Raw genomic sequence first — 14,668 nt, 5'->3', positions numbered from 1 at the left:
TTGATGATTTGGCATTACGAAGTCATGAAACTCCCCTGCAGCACTTTGGCCACTTTATTACATACACCAGTTTGGATGTCCTTGATTCTCCAATTGCACCACATCCAAAAAGGGGGTGGGAAAACTGTGGTAAAAAGGATTTGCATAGTCAACAACCACACTCAGGTAGCCTCTTGATCCTAAGGGGCCCAAAAATGTGCCAAGGGAACGTCCCGTGCACCATGACACCACCAGGAGGGTGGGAGGGATCCATGCGTTCATGTTGTTCATGCTAAATTCAGACCTAAACATCTAAACGTTGAAGCAGAATTCAAAACTCAGACGAGGAAGCATTTTCCAGTGTTTCACTGTCCAGTTTTTGGTGAGCTCAGAGTTGTCCTCAGTTTCCTGCTTTTAGTTGACAGGAGTGGCACTCAAGTGTGGTCTTCTGCTGCTGTATCCCATCTGGTTTGATGTGTACATTCAGAGATTCTCTTCTGCACACCTTGGTCATAACAAGTGGTTTTGAGTTACTGTTACCTGCACGTCTTGTGGATCATTCTAAGCCCCTATCGTAAATCCTAGTAGAGCAGTATTTTTTTGTAACACTCAGACAGTCCCGTCTGGAACCAAAAGCATGCCACATTCAAAGTTACTTAAATCACCTGCCTTCACCATTCTGTTTGAACTTCAGCAGGACTTCTTGAACATGCCTAAATGCACTGATTTGCGTTAACAAATAGTCATTTTATTCATATTGAACTATCTATGACAGAAAATATAGCTTGGCTGGAGAAATGTCTTCAAAAACCGACATCATGAAGAATTTGGTCATTTGTTTATTCAAAAGAAAAAACGCCTCAAACAGTTCAGTTTCCACAATGTAAACACCTTGGTACATACAGTACACACAAGCAGGGTTTTTTGGAGGAACAAACAAAACAGGTGAAAAAGGCAAAACTTCTATTAAAGCCAAACGTAGCGATGCAGTTTCCGTTCCTCCTCAGTGCCGCGTTCAACTGAACGCTGAAGGCCTCTGCTAACAAAAGTAGGTGATTTGAGGCTACGCTTGGGGCAACACCACAGTTTAAGGAAGCTTAACCACTGACCTCAGATCTGCATAAAAAGGCAGCGATGCAGACAGCTGGATAAGAGTAGTCTAAGACTAGCAACAGAAATAAACAAAGGTCATCCAGACAGATGCTTCAATCATCTGCATTTGTTCATCAGGTTGTGCCATACCATCACTTTTGGAAGCACTAGCCATGAACAGAAAACTGCACTGTTGCACAACTCAGAAGCACTCAGTTTATTGGATAAATGAATCAAGTGGCTGACGCTGCAGCAAAGATGTCTTCCAGATCTCCTTTGACCTCTGCGCCAGGACAGCACAGGACTCGAGGCTGCCTTATCTGGACTTGGGGGGGGGGGGGGGAACACAGTCATCACCTCTTTGTAAAGTCACTTCTATAAATTACTCAGACACACTAACGAAAGTCGCAACTTGCACTATTTTGGGTTTAAATGACTTGTTTGGCATTTTGACGAGTGCAGAGAGATACCACTCTGAAGTGGTAATCGAGGCTGCCACTCTGAGACTGAGACCCTGCGAGAGCACAAACGAGTGTTTCCAAAAATGTCAAACTCTTCCTGTGTAAGAAACAATGCAACCATGTGAAATGTCAGACTCCTCTCTGACGCTCCGTGCCTAACTCTGCGTTTAAAGCAACAATACACTTTGGCAGGCGCGGCTGTCAAAGATCAAACATCACTTATTTAGAGAATATTAACACCATTATTGAAACATCACAGACTGATGTTTAGAGCTGCACTGCAGATGTTGGGGATTGATCACTTCAAATATTCCTCCAAAGTAACAAGATTTGAACACTGAGCAAATGAACAGCTCCAGAAAGGTGAGACAGAGCATGTTAACGGGCTCTTTTTCTCCTTTACGCTCAGTAATCAAAGTACACCATCTAATCTACTTACAGTAACTAACTGCCTACCTCAGGCACACCTTTTAAAATTCTAGTTGAACCAAAAAAAAAACCCAAAACACCACTCCAGTTAATACTAGCAATACATGGCTATGAGGGAAGATTTCGCCCAACGCAGAACGAAAAGAATCAACAATTCAAAACCAAACTAAAATATTCAGCTTTGATCACAAAGCTTTTGCAGAAGTACCTCCGCTCCCCTTTGAGGGTCTAAATCTGAAAGAAGAAAACAAAATGCTGCGTGACGCAGACGCCCTCTCAGGAGCAGCACGTCTGGCTCAGCTGTGGGCCACTCTTCCTCTTTCCCTCATTTATTCCTTTTCTTTCTCCTGATGGTTGTGTGGATGACTAGACCGATGCAACTACAGCATATAGATATACATAGTGTTCATCCACAGTCCTCCAGATGTTCAAGAGTTGCCATGGAGACGTGCAGGTGGATTTGCACTCTTGTGGTTGTGGCTTTCTTTAACGGCTTCATGATCCAGTGTCTCTTCTGTGTGTTGTGTGCAGGTAGTGTTTGGAGTTCCTAGCTCTGTGTGTGTGTGTGTGTGTTGGAGGACTGTGTTGGAGGTAGGTGTTTGTCAGTACAGTAAAGGAGCTTCACGTCACTAATGACGATTGATGTCACACTGGGGACCTGAGCGTGTCATTTGATGTGGTCGTGTGATGGTCCCAGGGTGAAGGAAGAGAAGCTTTGTGTTTGTGTGTTTTTTATGTGTGTGCGCGTGTCTGCGTCTACTCCTACTGCTGCGTGTGTCTATCAGTGTGAGTTGGGCTGCTCCACTTTAAGCCCGACCAGTGATGGAGGCATCTGAACTGCAGCGGAGGAAGAGGACGAGGTGGGAGGAGAACCCCTGAGACTCCCGGAGGAGGTGGTGGTGGCGGTCACTGCGGGCCGGATGAGCGGAGGTGGGGGGTGGTTGTGGGGAGCTCTGTTCTGAAGCGGGCGCGTCTGAAGAGGAGGTGGCTGACGGAGGAGGCTCGGGGGTGCTGAAGGAGGAGCTGGACGCAGCAGCGGGGGAGGCTGGGAGAAAGAGGACGGGGCGTGAGCGGAGGAGGGGGGAGAGGAGCTGCCTGTGGCGTCTGAGGGGGGGTCCTCCATTTTGACCTGAAGGGGGAGGAAAGAGACAGATGGAGGAGCGTCAGGAGGAGGTGCAAACAGGATGTAGAGAGGAACAAAAGCGGTGGGCAGATAAAAACTTTACGTTTTGCAATCGGATGCTGCGTTTGGCTCTGTGTGCTGTCACCGAGTGAGCAAATAGTGTGTCTGTGAGCACAGAGGCCCCGCCCACCTGCTGGTGGGTCGGACAGAGGGGCTACACCGACACCCAGTGTGAGATACATAGGGATGAGTTTGAACTGTGAATCACTCAAAGTTGCATTACGAGGTCTGTCGTTTTAAATCTGTCAGTGAGACACAGGACAGGGTTGGTGGAGATGGCAAAGCTCCCAGTCCTACTACTTCCAAATATTACTGAAGCTACATGTTGCTTTAGCATGCTGTTGCATGTCCTACACTCAGTCATGTGCTCTCCTGCAGCACACGTGTTAATCCACCGCTGAAAGTAGTTCCATCAAACTAATAATTATTTACAGAGATACAAATCTGTTTACAGCCTTTGTCGTGTGTTTAATCCTTTATTAAAAAGCAGAAGGTGCAATTAAGATAGAACAGAGGTGTACAGATTCATGTGCAGCACTCACATGCTGACAGCTTTATATTAAATACAAATAATATTCTTACAACCTGCTTCAGTTTCATGTAAAACTTCTCTTAAACAGATTTCACGTGACAACAAAATCTGAAACTCTTACAGGCACCTCTTGGGTATTAACTGTCCTCACCTCCTCCTCCTCTACGCCGCCATCTGTAGCCGTTGCCATCTCCTCACCACTCCTCCTGGGGTCTCTCTGGTCTCGGCTGGTGGCCACTTGCTCCGCCGCCCACTCCCTTAGCACTTCGTCTAGGTTGAAGCGGCGCCGGTAGCTCACGAAGAACGAGCTCACCTGAGCAAGCCGGGGAGAGATGGAGAGTTGGCGAGGAAGAGAATGAGGACAAAGTGATGCCGATCTCAAGGACACAGAGGCGGACGTTAGAGGGGAGAAGACAAATGAAAGCAGGGATAATGGAGATTACAGAGATCCTATAGAGGAAACCGTTAGGCGGAGGATGAAAGGGAAAATGGAAAAGAGATGAAAAGCTGATAGGCAGCTCGCTCAAGTGCACTGCTGGGTGAGGTCAGAATAAGACGAGAGGTGGTCTTCACACACTTTCAACATGTGAGAAAGAGGAAGCTCACCTGAGCCGGAGTCTTAGTCCCGATCACTTCAGCGATGGCGGTGAAGTCTTTACCATAACGCCGGATAGCTGGAAAAGAGAAGTCGGGTTAATGTCCTGCCTGTACCAAGCAGCATATAGCAATCAAAAGCAACAGAGTCAGCCAGCTTCCTCTCGCTCAGTGAGGGGTGTGTGGCAGAGGATGTGAGAGGAGGGACAGGAAGAGTCACGTATGGTGAGCATGTTTACAGTTAACCTCCATCTGAGCTCAGCTGGCTCAGTGCACCTGCTCTTTTCCCGCCCTGACCTGCTTCACTGCACACTTTCAGGGTTTTTGTTTTGTTTTTTCTGTTGGAGCAGCTGTACCACATGGAGGTACAGGTTTTGCTCAAAGGCACACGGGCTGCAGCTGCTAATTTTACCTTCCACTTTTGTGGCTGATACGCTCCTAACAACTTCTGATTTTCTCTCCTCGTGCTCGCTTTTAAAGCTGAAATAATGCACACGATGAACAGACCTGAAGTTTACGGCACTTTCCAGTCCAACTGCACCCTGTAGCTCCATCGTGTCATGAAAAACTGAAACAAACAGGGCTCTCCCCCTATAGACTGTATACTGGTGATGGAGTTAAACGTCAGAACTGAGTAGATTAGAAGTGCCTTAAATTTGCATTCTGTCTAATGACCAGCAGGAGGACTCATCTATGGGCAAAAAGGGCATTTTAGGTCTTAGAGGTATACTGGGAAACAGTCCCTGGTTCCCTTGCGCTTTGACCTCAGTGAGCACTTTCTTAATGACTTTGAGCTCAAATGCTTGTTTCATACCAAATAAAATGACATAAATTTTGTAAGTTATGGTCTCCATCAAGGACAAAGCTATAGATTAATTAGGACAACCATTCCCAAAGTCAAGAGTGGTGCAGCCCAGTTAAAAAACAAATTCCCACTAGGCCCACCCAATCCTAAACCTTCATGCTAATCAAAATACAAAACAGAAGTGATGCATTTCCTAGGAAATTTGATCCAAAATCAAACAGTGCAGGCGGTTGGCTATACATGGCTAATATTATTATATTATATGCAAAGTGATGAGGTCAATGTGTGACCCTCCTGTCACTGGGACAAAGACTTCAACACAAGGGTAGAGTAATGAGTAACATCACAACCCAACTACCTCCTATTACCACTAATTTCAAATTGAATTTCTGTTATTACTGCGATCCACCAGGGGGCCTCGGCCCTCACTTTGGGAACGAGCTAATGATAAGTTTTTGTAAGTGCTTCACTCACAGTCAGATCACCCCATACTCATGTCTGTCTTTAAAAGAACTAATATAATGAGGGCAAATACACCCAGAGGCTTCACAATAGGACTTCGTCACTTTTCATGTCAAAATAAAAATAAAATTAAAAAAAAAATCTCTTTTAGGGGCAAAATTAAGCTTTCTAAACGTTACCATCCCTGAAGACAAAAACTCCCACCAGCATCAGCCCATTGCAAAATATCCAAAAGTAGCTCCTGGAGAAATAATCGAGGAGCTTGTACCGTACCAACACATGAGTACAGGCAGCTCCTGTGTGTGCAGAATATCAATATGAATGTCTAATAAGACATCTGGCTGTGAATGGGAGGCAGGTAGAGGAGAGCTGATGACAAGAGGTGCCTCTTGGAGGGGGAGGAAGCTACAGCCTTCACTCACCCTGCACTGCAAGGAGCTGCTCCTCTGTGGTCCAACGAGAGTTCATCTTAGGGGCAGGCTAGGAGAGAAAGAACTAGAGATTAGAATGAGAGTGAGGTAGGTGGTAGGAAACAAGGGGGGGAGAGAGGGAGGAAGATGGCAGTAAGAGAGCAATGAGCAGGTTAAGACTAGAGTCAGTCCCACGAGGGGTGAAATACTGTCTGGAGGGAGTTGAGGAAGGGCCGCGTGAATAGATGAGGAAAGGAACAAACTGGAGCGAGATCAGGGGAGGAGAAAATTGAATACAGGCAAGAAATGAGGCAGTAAATAAGGGATATGGAAAGGAGGGAAAGGGCATAGAGAGGGGAGTTTCAAGACTTACGTCTGTAGGTCTGGAGCCATCAACACCTTCAGCTAGGCTCTGCTTAAAACTGCTGTTGTTCTGTTTGATAGACTGGACCTGAGACAGAGGAGGGGCAGTGAGGTAGGGTTATTTTTTAGCTGGTAGTTCTTGCAGCTAAAACCTGCTTTGAGAACATTCATGTGCATTTACTCTTTGCATTTATAATCTGATGACCAAAGACATCATTAAATCCACACTGAAAACCCTGGCACCTGTCTCTTGAGTGAAACCAGCTGTGTGTCCAGCTGGCGAATGGTTAGAACTCCAGCATCGTGAGAGGCCGACAGAGACATGATGTCCGCCTGCTCCAGGTGCATGCCTTTGGGTGGCCTGCGGCGAGCTCTGAGCGGGTGGTGTCTGTACTGAGCTCCGATGTTCTCCTTCTTCACTGGACCGGAGCGGCTGGGCGTGGCTTTGTCAGAGCTGGTGCTGCTCGCGTTCTGTTTTGCCGCCTGTGTGCACATCGAATCACAAATATCATTCAAGTGTCAAGGCAGCTCGGTCCTCACCTCACAGAAGTTGTTTCTCTGAATGTGCGCACACACACTTTCTCACCTCTTTCTTGGCATCAATTTCAAAATCACTGTCACTGGCCTGCTCTCCTTCTTCAATCTCATCATTACTGCAAGACAAAAAACATAAATTACACAAAGCACACCAGTGTTTAAACTTTGTGCTGTTTTATTGTTGAAATTTCATCAAACACACGTCTGAAATGCTCTAAAATGTCAGCTGAAAAGACAAGAAATAATATCAGCCTGTCTTATTTATATTCATGAGCCTAGTTTCCCAGGATGCCGCGCTCACTGAGTGTCATTTAACAAAAAAGTTCTCCAAATGTCAGATCTCAGGTGAGCAGTTGTTTCTCCACGATTGGTGAAGGCATCTCAAACCTGTCATCTTTCTCTCTCTTGTTGATCAGCCTCCTGGCCTGTCGGTCCATGACTGATGTCCTGGTTCTGGTCTTCTTCCAGCTGTAGTAGTACTTTACCAGGCTGGAGATCAGCTTGTCTGGAAGCTACAAACACGAAAAAAAAGAAAATTTACTTTTCATCACTCGTTTTAAATATTTAGGGTGGTAAGTGCATGTGTGTCTCTCTCAGTCACGCACCATCTGCTGGATGCGGTGGAAGCTCTTGCCGTGGAAGCTGAAGGCCTGCTCGAACAGCACTTTATCTTCAACTGTCCACTCATCCGGGAAGGGGGTGAAGTTTGCCAGGTCTGCCAGTGAGCGCTCCACGTCGTGTTTGTGCCACAATAACATGCCCAGAGCCTGATGGAGCCAAAAGTCAGGAAACCAGGAAAAGTTTAGGTCAGAAGACAGAAAGAAATATAAACATCTGAGCTTTTGTTTCTGATGCCCTTACCTGCTCCATGTTGTATCCGTGTTTCTCCTTAGCCATGAGGATGTACTCGTCCACTGGAAGAAGATAGAAAAACTGTTAAAATAATACATAATAATCTAAAGATGGTGAAGGAGAATGAATGAATAGGGGGGAGGGGGGTTGCATAATAACAGAAAACAGAGAGATGAAGAGGAAAAGGGTAAGAGAGAGAAAGACCATAAGTGCACAGGAAGAGACAGTCGAGAGTTTTAATTGCCACCCTCCAGTCAGCATATATCCATTAAACTGAAGGTCAAGTTTTTTAGCTCACACACATGAATACAAGGTAAGGCAGGTGTGTGGAGCTTACACATAGCATCAGAGAGCTGGCTGTTGGGACACCAGACCAACATGCTCCTCTGGTCCTTCTCACTGTAGCGGGCTGGGCTGTCTGAAAATGGAAACAAACAACACAAAGCGAACACTTAAATCCACACTTTGAGGTTATACATATTTGTCAATCCCTCTTTTACTCGTTCATGTCAACTCCATGTCCCTCCTATCCACCACTTAAGCTCTCTCAATCCCCAGCATCTCTCTTTTCTTATCCATCTACCCATCTTTGCATGTTTCCATCTGGCTAAAGCTCCCTCTTCATCAGCTGAACTCTTTGGGAAGTCAACATTTGTGCACTCCGTACAACAGATTATGCTGGTTTGCCTGCTTGTCCCCTTCTTTGGTACAAGCTGTTGAAGCATGCCGCCGTTCCTCCGTGAAGGTTATGACGACTGTTTCCTCAGCATCAAAACATTTTTCATCTACTCAAGCAAAGCAACAGGGCTCTTTCATGGAGGACACTTAATGTTTTTGAACCTTCTGATTTTGCATTCAATAACACTAAAACACTGACAAATAAGCGTCACTCTGACGTCTGCATTACTGGACAAAGATGACAGCTCCTCGTTTTCCCCTCCAGCCTTCTTTTCATTTTCCTGTTTTTTGTTCTATTGTAAAATGACTCTTTTTGACCTTCACTCCTCTACTAATCTGCATTCATCCGTAGTCTCCTCCACACTTCTCTTCAACCTCTGTGTCTCCTCTTGGAAGGAGACACAGAGGTTATTCCCTCCCTCTCTCTCTTTTTATCGTCAATTTTAATGCCCTCTGTCGTCTCCTTTTGTTGTGCTTTTCTCCCTCCCAGCTCACCTGGTTTGAACTCTGGGATCTGAGCCTGGTAGTCTCCTCCCACTCTGATCATGCTGTCTGCAGAGACAAGCGTACATAAGTTTATATTTCAAGAGCTGCAATGCAGGGCAAAAACATTTGTGTAACACACCAGAAAAGGTTCCAAGTTGCAAAACTAAACAAAGTGGATCACACCACTGAACATAAATGCAAACCTCTTGATTTACTGGCCAATCTATGTCCCTACTCCCACCTATGGTTACGAGCTCTGGGTATTGACCAAAAGAATGAGATCGCAGATGCAAACGGTGGAAATGAGCTTTATGTAAAGGATGGCTGGGCTCTCCCTTACAGGAGGAGCTCAGTCATTGGAGAGTGCTTCAGGTATCTCACAAAGATGCCTTCTGGTCAAGTTGTCTAACATCACGCAGTTGTCACTAAAACTTCAAACTAGCATCTGTAACCATAAATTCATTCAGAACGTGTTTACTGAGGAATCTGAACTTCTCTTTTCGCATAAACTTCCATACAACCAGGTGTCTTTTTGGCATAGAAGAGTCTTCAGGGCAGTAGAAAGAATTCATTCAGGCATTTTTGTATTTGTTTCATTTTTTTAGACACACAGGCTAAATCTAACTTTTAAATATAGTCTTAATGTTCAAAACAAACCAATTTGTTTTTAAATGCATCTATTGTTTATTTTATTTTGTATTAATCTATTCGTACATAAGGTCAGCTACATATTTTCTAATTAACCATTAGAACAAAACTGTACTACATTTGTAAAAAATACAGTAAAAAACAAGTGGGGGGAAAACACTGGTATATGAAGAAAACATTTAAATAAAGAAAAACTTCCATGTACAACTTCCATTAATAAATAAGTAAAAACAATAAATAAGAATCCAGAAATGCCATTTAACATTTTGATATTGTTCACCACCCGACGAAGACGAGCGGGTAGAGCATCGATGGGTGGCAGACATCAGGTAATTATCGCTGCGGTAAAGCTAGCAGGAAACTAGGAAGCTGGAGAATGTGGAAAGCGAGGAGTGAAGAGACTGTGAGAAATGCAGGGAAGCAAACCTGAAGGAGGAAGAGACAGATTACAGGTTCCTCTGGGACAGAGGACAGGAAGGGAGGAGAAGGGGATGATAGAAACATGAGCAGATGGGTGAAATGAATGGAGCCAGAAGGAGCATGATAAAGAAGAAGGATGCTTGATAGAAGGAACAGAGGAGGGAAGAAAGGTAACAGAGAGGAAAACTAGTTGTGTAAAACTGCCATTTCTTATCTTAAAATGGGCTCCTCAAAGATCAACAGGAAGTCAGTGGGTGAAGGAGAGAATGAAGGAAGGAGAGACGTATGTGGGCAGAGGACAAGGATGAAGAGAGGGGATGACAGAGAGCACTGCAGCAATGCAATGCATGCAACAGGAACAGCTGGCAAGAAAATGCCTGCAAGTATCAGATGTAGGTTAATGCTCCATGTTAGAACGTTTACCGTGATATCTGATAAATCAAACACTATAACGAAAAGTGTGTACGTGTGTACCGTGAGCATGCTCTTCATCGCTGCTCTCCTCCTCAGAGTGTGGCTGGCTATTCCCGTTGGTTACGGTTTTGGCTCTGCTCCTGGACAGGACCCCAGCCCCCGAGCGCTCCATCACTGAGGGCATGACTGCACACACACAGACACACACATAACATGTCACTAGTTAAAAATCCACCATTCATCAACATTTCTGCCCCAAGCGATTCAATCTCCTATTAAACTATGAGTTATGCCTTGTTTCATTAGTGCACTGGCTGCTATTTGTTTCCACTTGCAACCCTATAAAAACCAACTCACGCTTGTAAAGTAAAATGGGCCCTTATGTTGCCACCTTGGAGGGAATCCCATTATCTACCTGGAGCTGAGTTTATTTTCCAAAAAGCAGCTTTCTATAAAACAACTCATTCAAGACCTCAACTACTTACGATTGAATCTCTAAATGCAAGTTTTCTGCTCAGGTTCTGACTTATCAAGAGCAAATCCCGACTAAATCAACAGGAACAACTTCATCTTCAACAAAAGAGCCAGACTGATTAACCGGAGTCTTCCTTTGTCGCTCCAGCTGATTAAAGATGTCTTCTTGTCTGGGTGGAGCAATACCCACAAACAAACAGAACAGAGGCCTATTTTACCCACTGTTTACAGTTCAAGTGACATGTCAACATCCCATTTTTTCCCAAATGAACATCTGTTATCTCACCGCAGTCGCTCTGTAAGAGCCATCAAGGACACGGCACTGAGCTCTGGACCAAAATCTGACAATTTCTTTATGACGCTCAAATAAATAATAATATTAAAGATAAATAATAATAAGCAATTGATCAAATCAGTTTGATTGCAGTTAACATAATCAAGTATTTCTCAGCTAAAAGTTTAACAAGTCACATTTTTAGAGCCATTTACAAAACAAATCCTTTTAGAAAGTCCGCTGTAAAACTCTGCCAACTCAAACATCCAGAGCTACCTGCTGTGTCAACACCTTGTGACAAAGAAGAAGCTGAAAGTAGCTTTCTTTAATCCAACATATAATGATTAGATGAGTGAGTAATTAACTAGATGTGGTCCTACCTTTGTGTCTATTCAGAAAAAAAAAAAAAAAAAAAAACAGAAAAAAGGGTGAACCAAATTTTAGTTCAATACTGGCACAAAATACTGATATCAATACCAATCCCTTATTTGTTAGGCTGATAATAGCTGGTACCAATATTTTACATATTTGTTTATTTTTTGTAACTTTTATGCATCTTATTTTTGCTACAAGGATGCAAATAGACATTTAAAAAACTGATTTGACACAACAAGTAAATATTATCCACCGAGATGCAAATTTTACTTTCCTATCAGTCAACAAGGCTGCTGTTGGCTGATACCAGTACACCACCCATCTGCTGGTGCAGAAAGGCGCTGGTTGCTACATTGCAAGTAATCACACATAAAGAGAAATCCATTACATGAGCCCCTCCAACAGCAAAGGCAAAGCAAAGGTAAAACCCGTTCAGTGGGGATCTACGTCAACATCAGTAAACAAAGAATATAATCGCTGATGAGAAGAAACATCTACAAACAAATAAATAAATAAGACCCTCCTCTAAGAGACGAAGTGTGATCCACAGCCATTACTATACTATTACATGATATTTGTCGTCTTCTCGATGTCTCTACATCTCTGGGCCAATGAAATATTGCAGAAAGTAGCCTATCTAAACTCCCTCTTCCTCCTCAAGCGCAAACGATAAGAGCCCCTAAAACAATGACTGGCGACACCGGGCACGAGTCCCAGTGCAAACGCACGTTAAAAGGCGCGTGCTTTCATTCACCATCTCACCCGCAACTTCACTTGTCAACTTGAACCGCGGCCAGAACAAAGCATGGACTCGAAGTTGGGTGACCGATGTAGTTACCGTACCCCCGCATACACATCACCACCACCGCACAACATACTGAGCCAGTCAAGCCTCTGCGGGGAAACGAGTCGCAACCCTCACGATCCTCGAGATTAAAAACCATACACACCAAACTCCGAGCAGACAATACAAGTGTCTGAAGCTCTCTGGTGGTCTTTGTCTATCGCTGTTCCCGGTGGCCTCGGAAACTACAGCGGCTGCCCCCCGTCCGGCTTCACTGGAAACATCGCCACCTTCAACACATCCCTTCGTCTTTGTCGATATACTCAAGTTTACTTATTTACAAGAGAACTGGCTGCGTGAGACCGCCCCGCTTCACTTTCAGCGAGTTTCGTGGTGGAAGGGGGTGGGGGGAGTGTTGTGGTAGCCTCAATCACTGGCAGATTTATCAACCGTTTCAAGAACGAGAGCTATAACTACAACATATTAACTGATAACCTCGACAAGGACTGGATACTCGTAGTAATACATAATACTCAACTACGCGATTACATGCAGGCTTTCCTCTTCTACATCCTTTTCCCTCATATGGCCAGATTTCTAAACTTTTCCTCACTTAAACACAATATTGGGTCATCAGATATGCTTTGCACTGTAGTGAACAATACCACGAGCAATTCGATCGTTTCGTTTTGGGTAATATGTCTAAAATCTATTTAGGTTCTTCACCGCAATTTTTAAGTGGGTAGTCTGATGATGAACACTTTTTGACTCACAGTGGTAAAAGGAAAAACAATAGTACTCCTACAGTGACTAGTCAGGTGCTCATGGCTCGCAAGAGTCAGCACAGGATGACCTTAAAGCGGGGGGGGGGGGGGACATTACATGTTAAAGTTAACATTGTAATAGGCGGACTGTTTTATAATATGTTAAACCCTGAGATCCCACCACTAAAAATAAAAATAAAAAGAGACGACGGACTCGCACCGGGTGATTCTCAAATTTGAGTCCCGTTTACTAGCTTTAAAAAAAATCAATATTTTTAACAGCTTCGTTGTACAGTCATCTGTACGCTGTGTCTCACTTTGAAGTCCTTTTGTTTTCCCCACGCGTACGCTGCTGTTACTACCAACGCTACTGTCTGCTGCTGCCCTGGAGTGAAAAAAAAAAAACTCGCTCTTTATGTCATAATTGCCCAACTTGCCGGTATGTTTAGGGTCCTTAAACTAAAAATAGTAGCAATTTCCAAGGTCCAAGTCATTCCAAAAGGCTGGAAACTAGAAAATATATATATGACATCTGTCCTCATCACCAAAGTGCAATTTAAGTCTAGCCTAGTTGGTCGCTGGGATGCTAACGTTAGCTAGTTAGCTTGCGGCTAGTACCCTCGCGTTACATTAGTAACGCCAGTAGTTAGAAGTGGAGATAATAGTCACACTGTACCTGTGTTTCGCTTCTCTCCGCTTCCCCGCAGCCAAAACTTCTCCGAGCCTCTGTCTGCAGCTTGCAGTCCCCTCCGAAGCGCTCAAAGGCAATTAGTGTGTCTAAAAAGCCTGAACTCTCGCCTAATTGATGAGCACAGTCACACTACAATGATGAGAACTGCACGGATAGATGGAAGCTGTGAGTGTGTATGTGCGCCGGGAGACGGACAACACCCGGAGAAAAGTGAGGTGGACATCCGCTTGGATGCGTTCGCCTCTCCCAAGCTTAGGAGCCGTTTGGATTGACAAGAAGTAGTCCCTTAACTATTAACTTTATCTCAGTCTTGGTTTTGGATTTTACCTTATGTGCCATGTGTGTGAATTGACTTTTAAGCGTGCTCACGTCAGTGCGCGATACTTAAAATCTTTGTCCTAAAAATATTTTGCCTTTTAAATATGCCTGCCTGATAATTCACGTCTTGATCATTACATCGTTAATGACCTTTAAATGGAAGAGAAACGTGTCGGTATTTCATTTTGTAAAACAATAGGTGTTAGAGAGTCTTAATCCGCTATCTATCAAAATCCCATAAATTAGGGACTACTTGCCACTGTGTCGGCGGAGGGATTCAGTGCATCTCTGTACTGAGGCAGGCTGTCCAGACTTGCTTGGTGGAGAAAAGGGCAGGAGCGGAGCACAATTGAAACGAGTGTTCGTGCGTGTGCGCGCGCGAGTACGTCAGTATGCGAACGTGTCTTTAGGCGCGTGCGTTACTTTGTGCATAAACTGACAGTGACTCAGATGAATAGCCTCAGTGTGCTCGTTTTTATTTATTTATTTAAAACAGAACAGTTCAAAGAGTTGCGACCTGGATGTGTTTGTGTGCACGAGCCTGTGCGCGTGTGAGTTCACAGGTGGATGAGTGTGTGTGTGAGCAGAATGGGGGATGTTTCAGTGTTAGCTTTAGCAGGAGCTCTCTCACCTGATGCTGGGA

The 14,668-nt window shown here is 44.4% G+C and overlaps 1 protein-coding gene across 1 annotated transcript; it reads right to left on the bottom strand.

The window, feature by feature from the left end:
• Positions 1–795: 795 nt before the first annotated feature.
• On the bottom strand, positions 796–13,917 carry rcor2 (REST corepressor 2). Its single transcript, XM_004554328.5, has 14 exons — positions 13,693–13,917; positions 10,406–10,531; positions 8,873–8,929; positions 8,037–8,117; positions 7,709–7,761; positions 7,453–7,614; positions 7,235–7,359; positions 6,897–6,963; positions 6,554–6,793; positions 6,321–6,398; positions 5,960–6,017; positions 4,283–4,350; positions 3,828–3,989; positions 796–3,090 (listed from the first exon to the last, which is right to left on the bottom strand). The coding sequence occupies exons 2-14, from the start codon at positions 10,527–10,529 to the stop codon at positions 2,743–2,745; spliced, it is 1,623 nt and encodes a 540-aa protein (XP_004554385.1). The 5' UTR covers positions 10,530–10,531; positions 13,693–13,917; the 3' UTR covers positions 796–2,742.
• Positions 13,918–14,668: the final 751 nt, after the last annotated feature.

The sequence above is a fragment of the Maylandia zebra genome, linkage group LG3 (genome assembly GCF_041146795.1).
Source record: "Maylandia zebra isolate NMK-2024a linkage group LG3, Mzebra_GT3a, whole genome shotgun sequence".
NCBI classification, from domain to species: domain Eukaryota; kingdom Metazoa; phylum Chordata; class Actinopteri; order Cichliformes; family Cichlidae; genus Maylandia; species Maylandia zebra.
The sequence above is the reverse complement of the archived record's forward strand: the minus strand, read 5'-3'. Positions and strand labels throughout refer to the sequence as shown.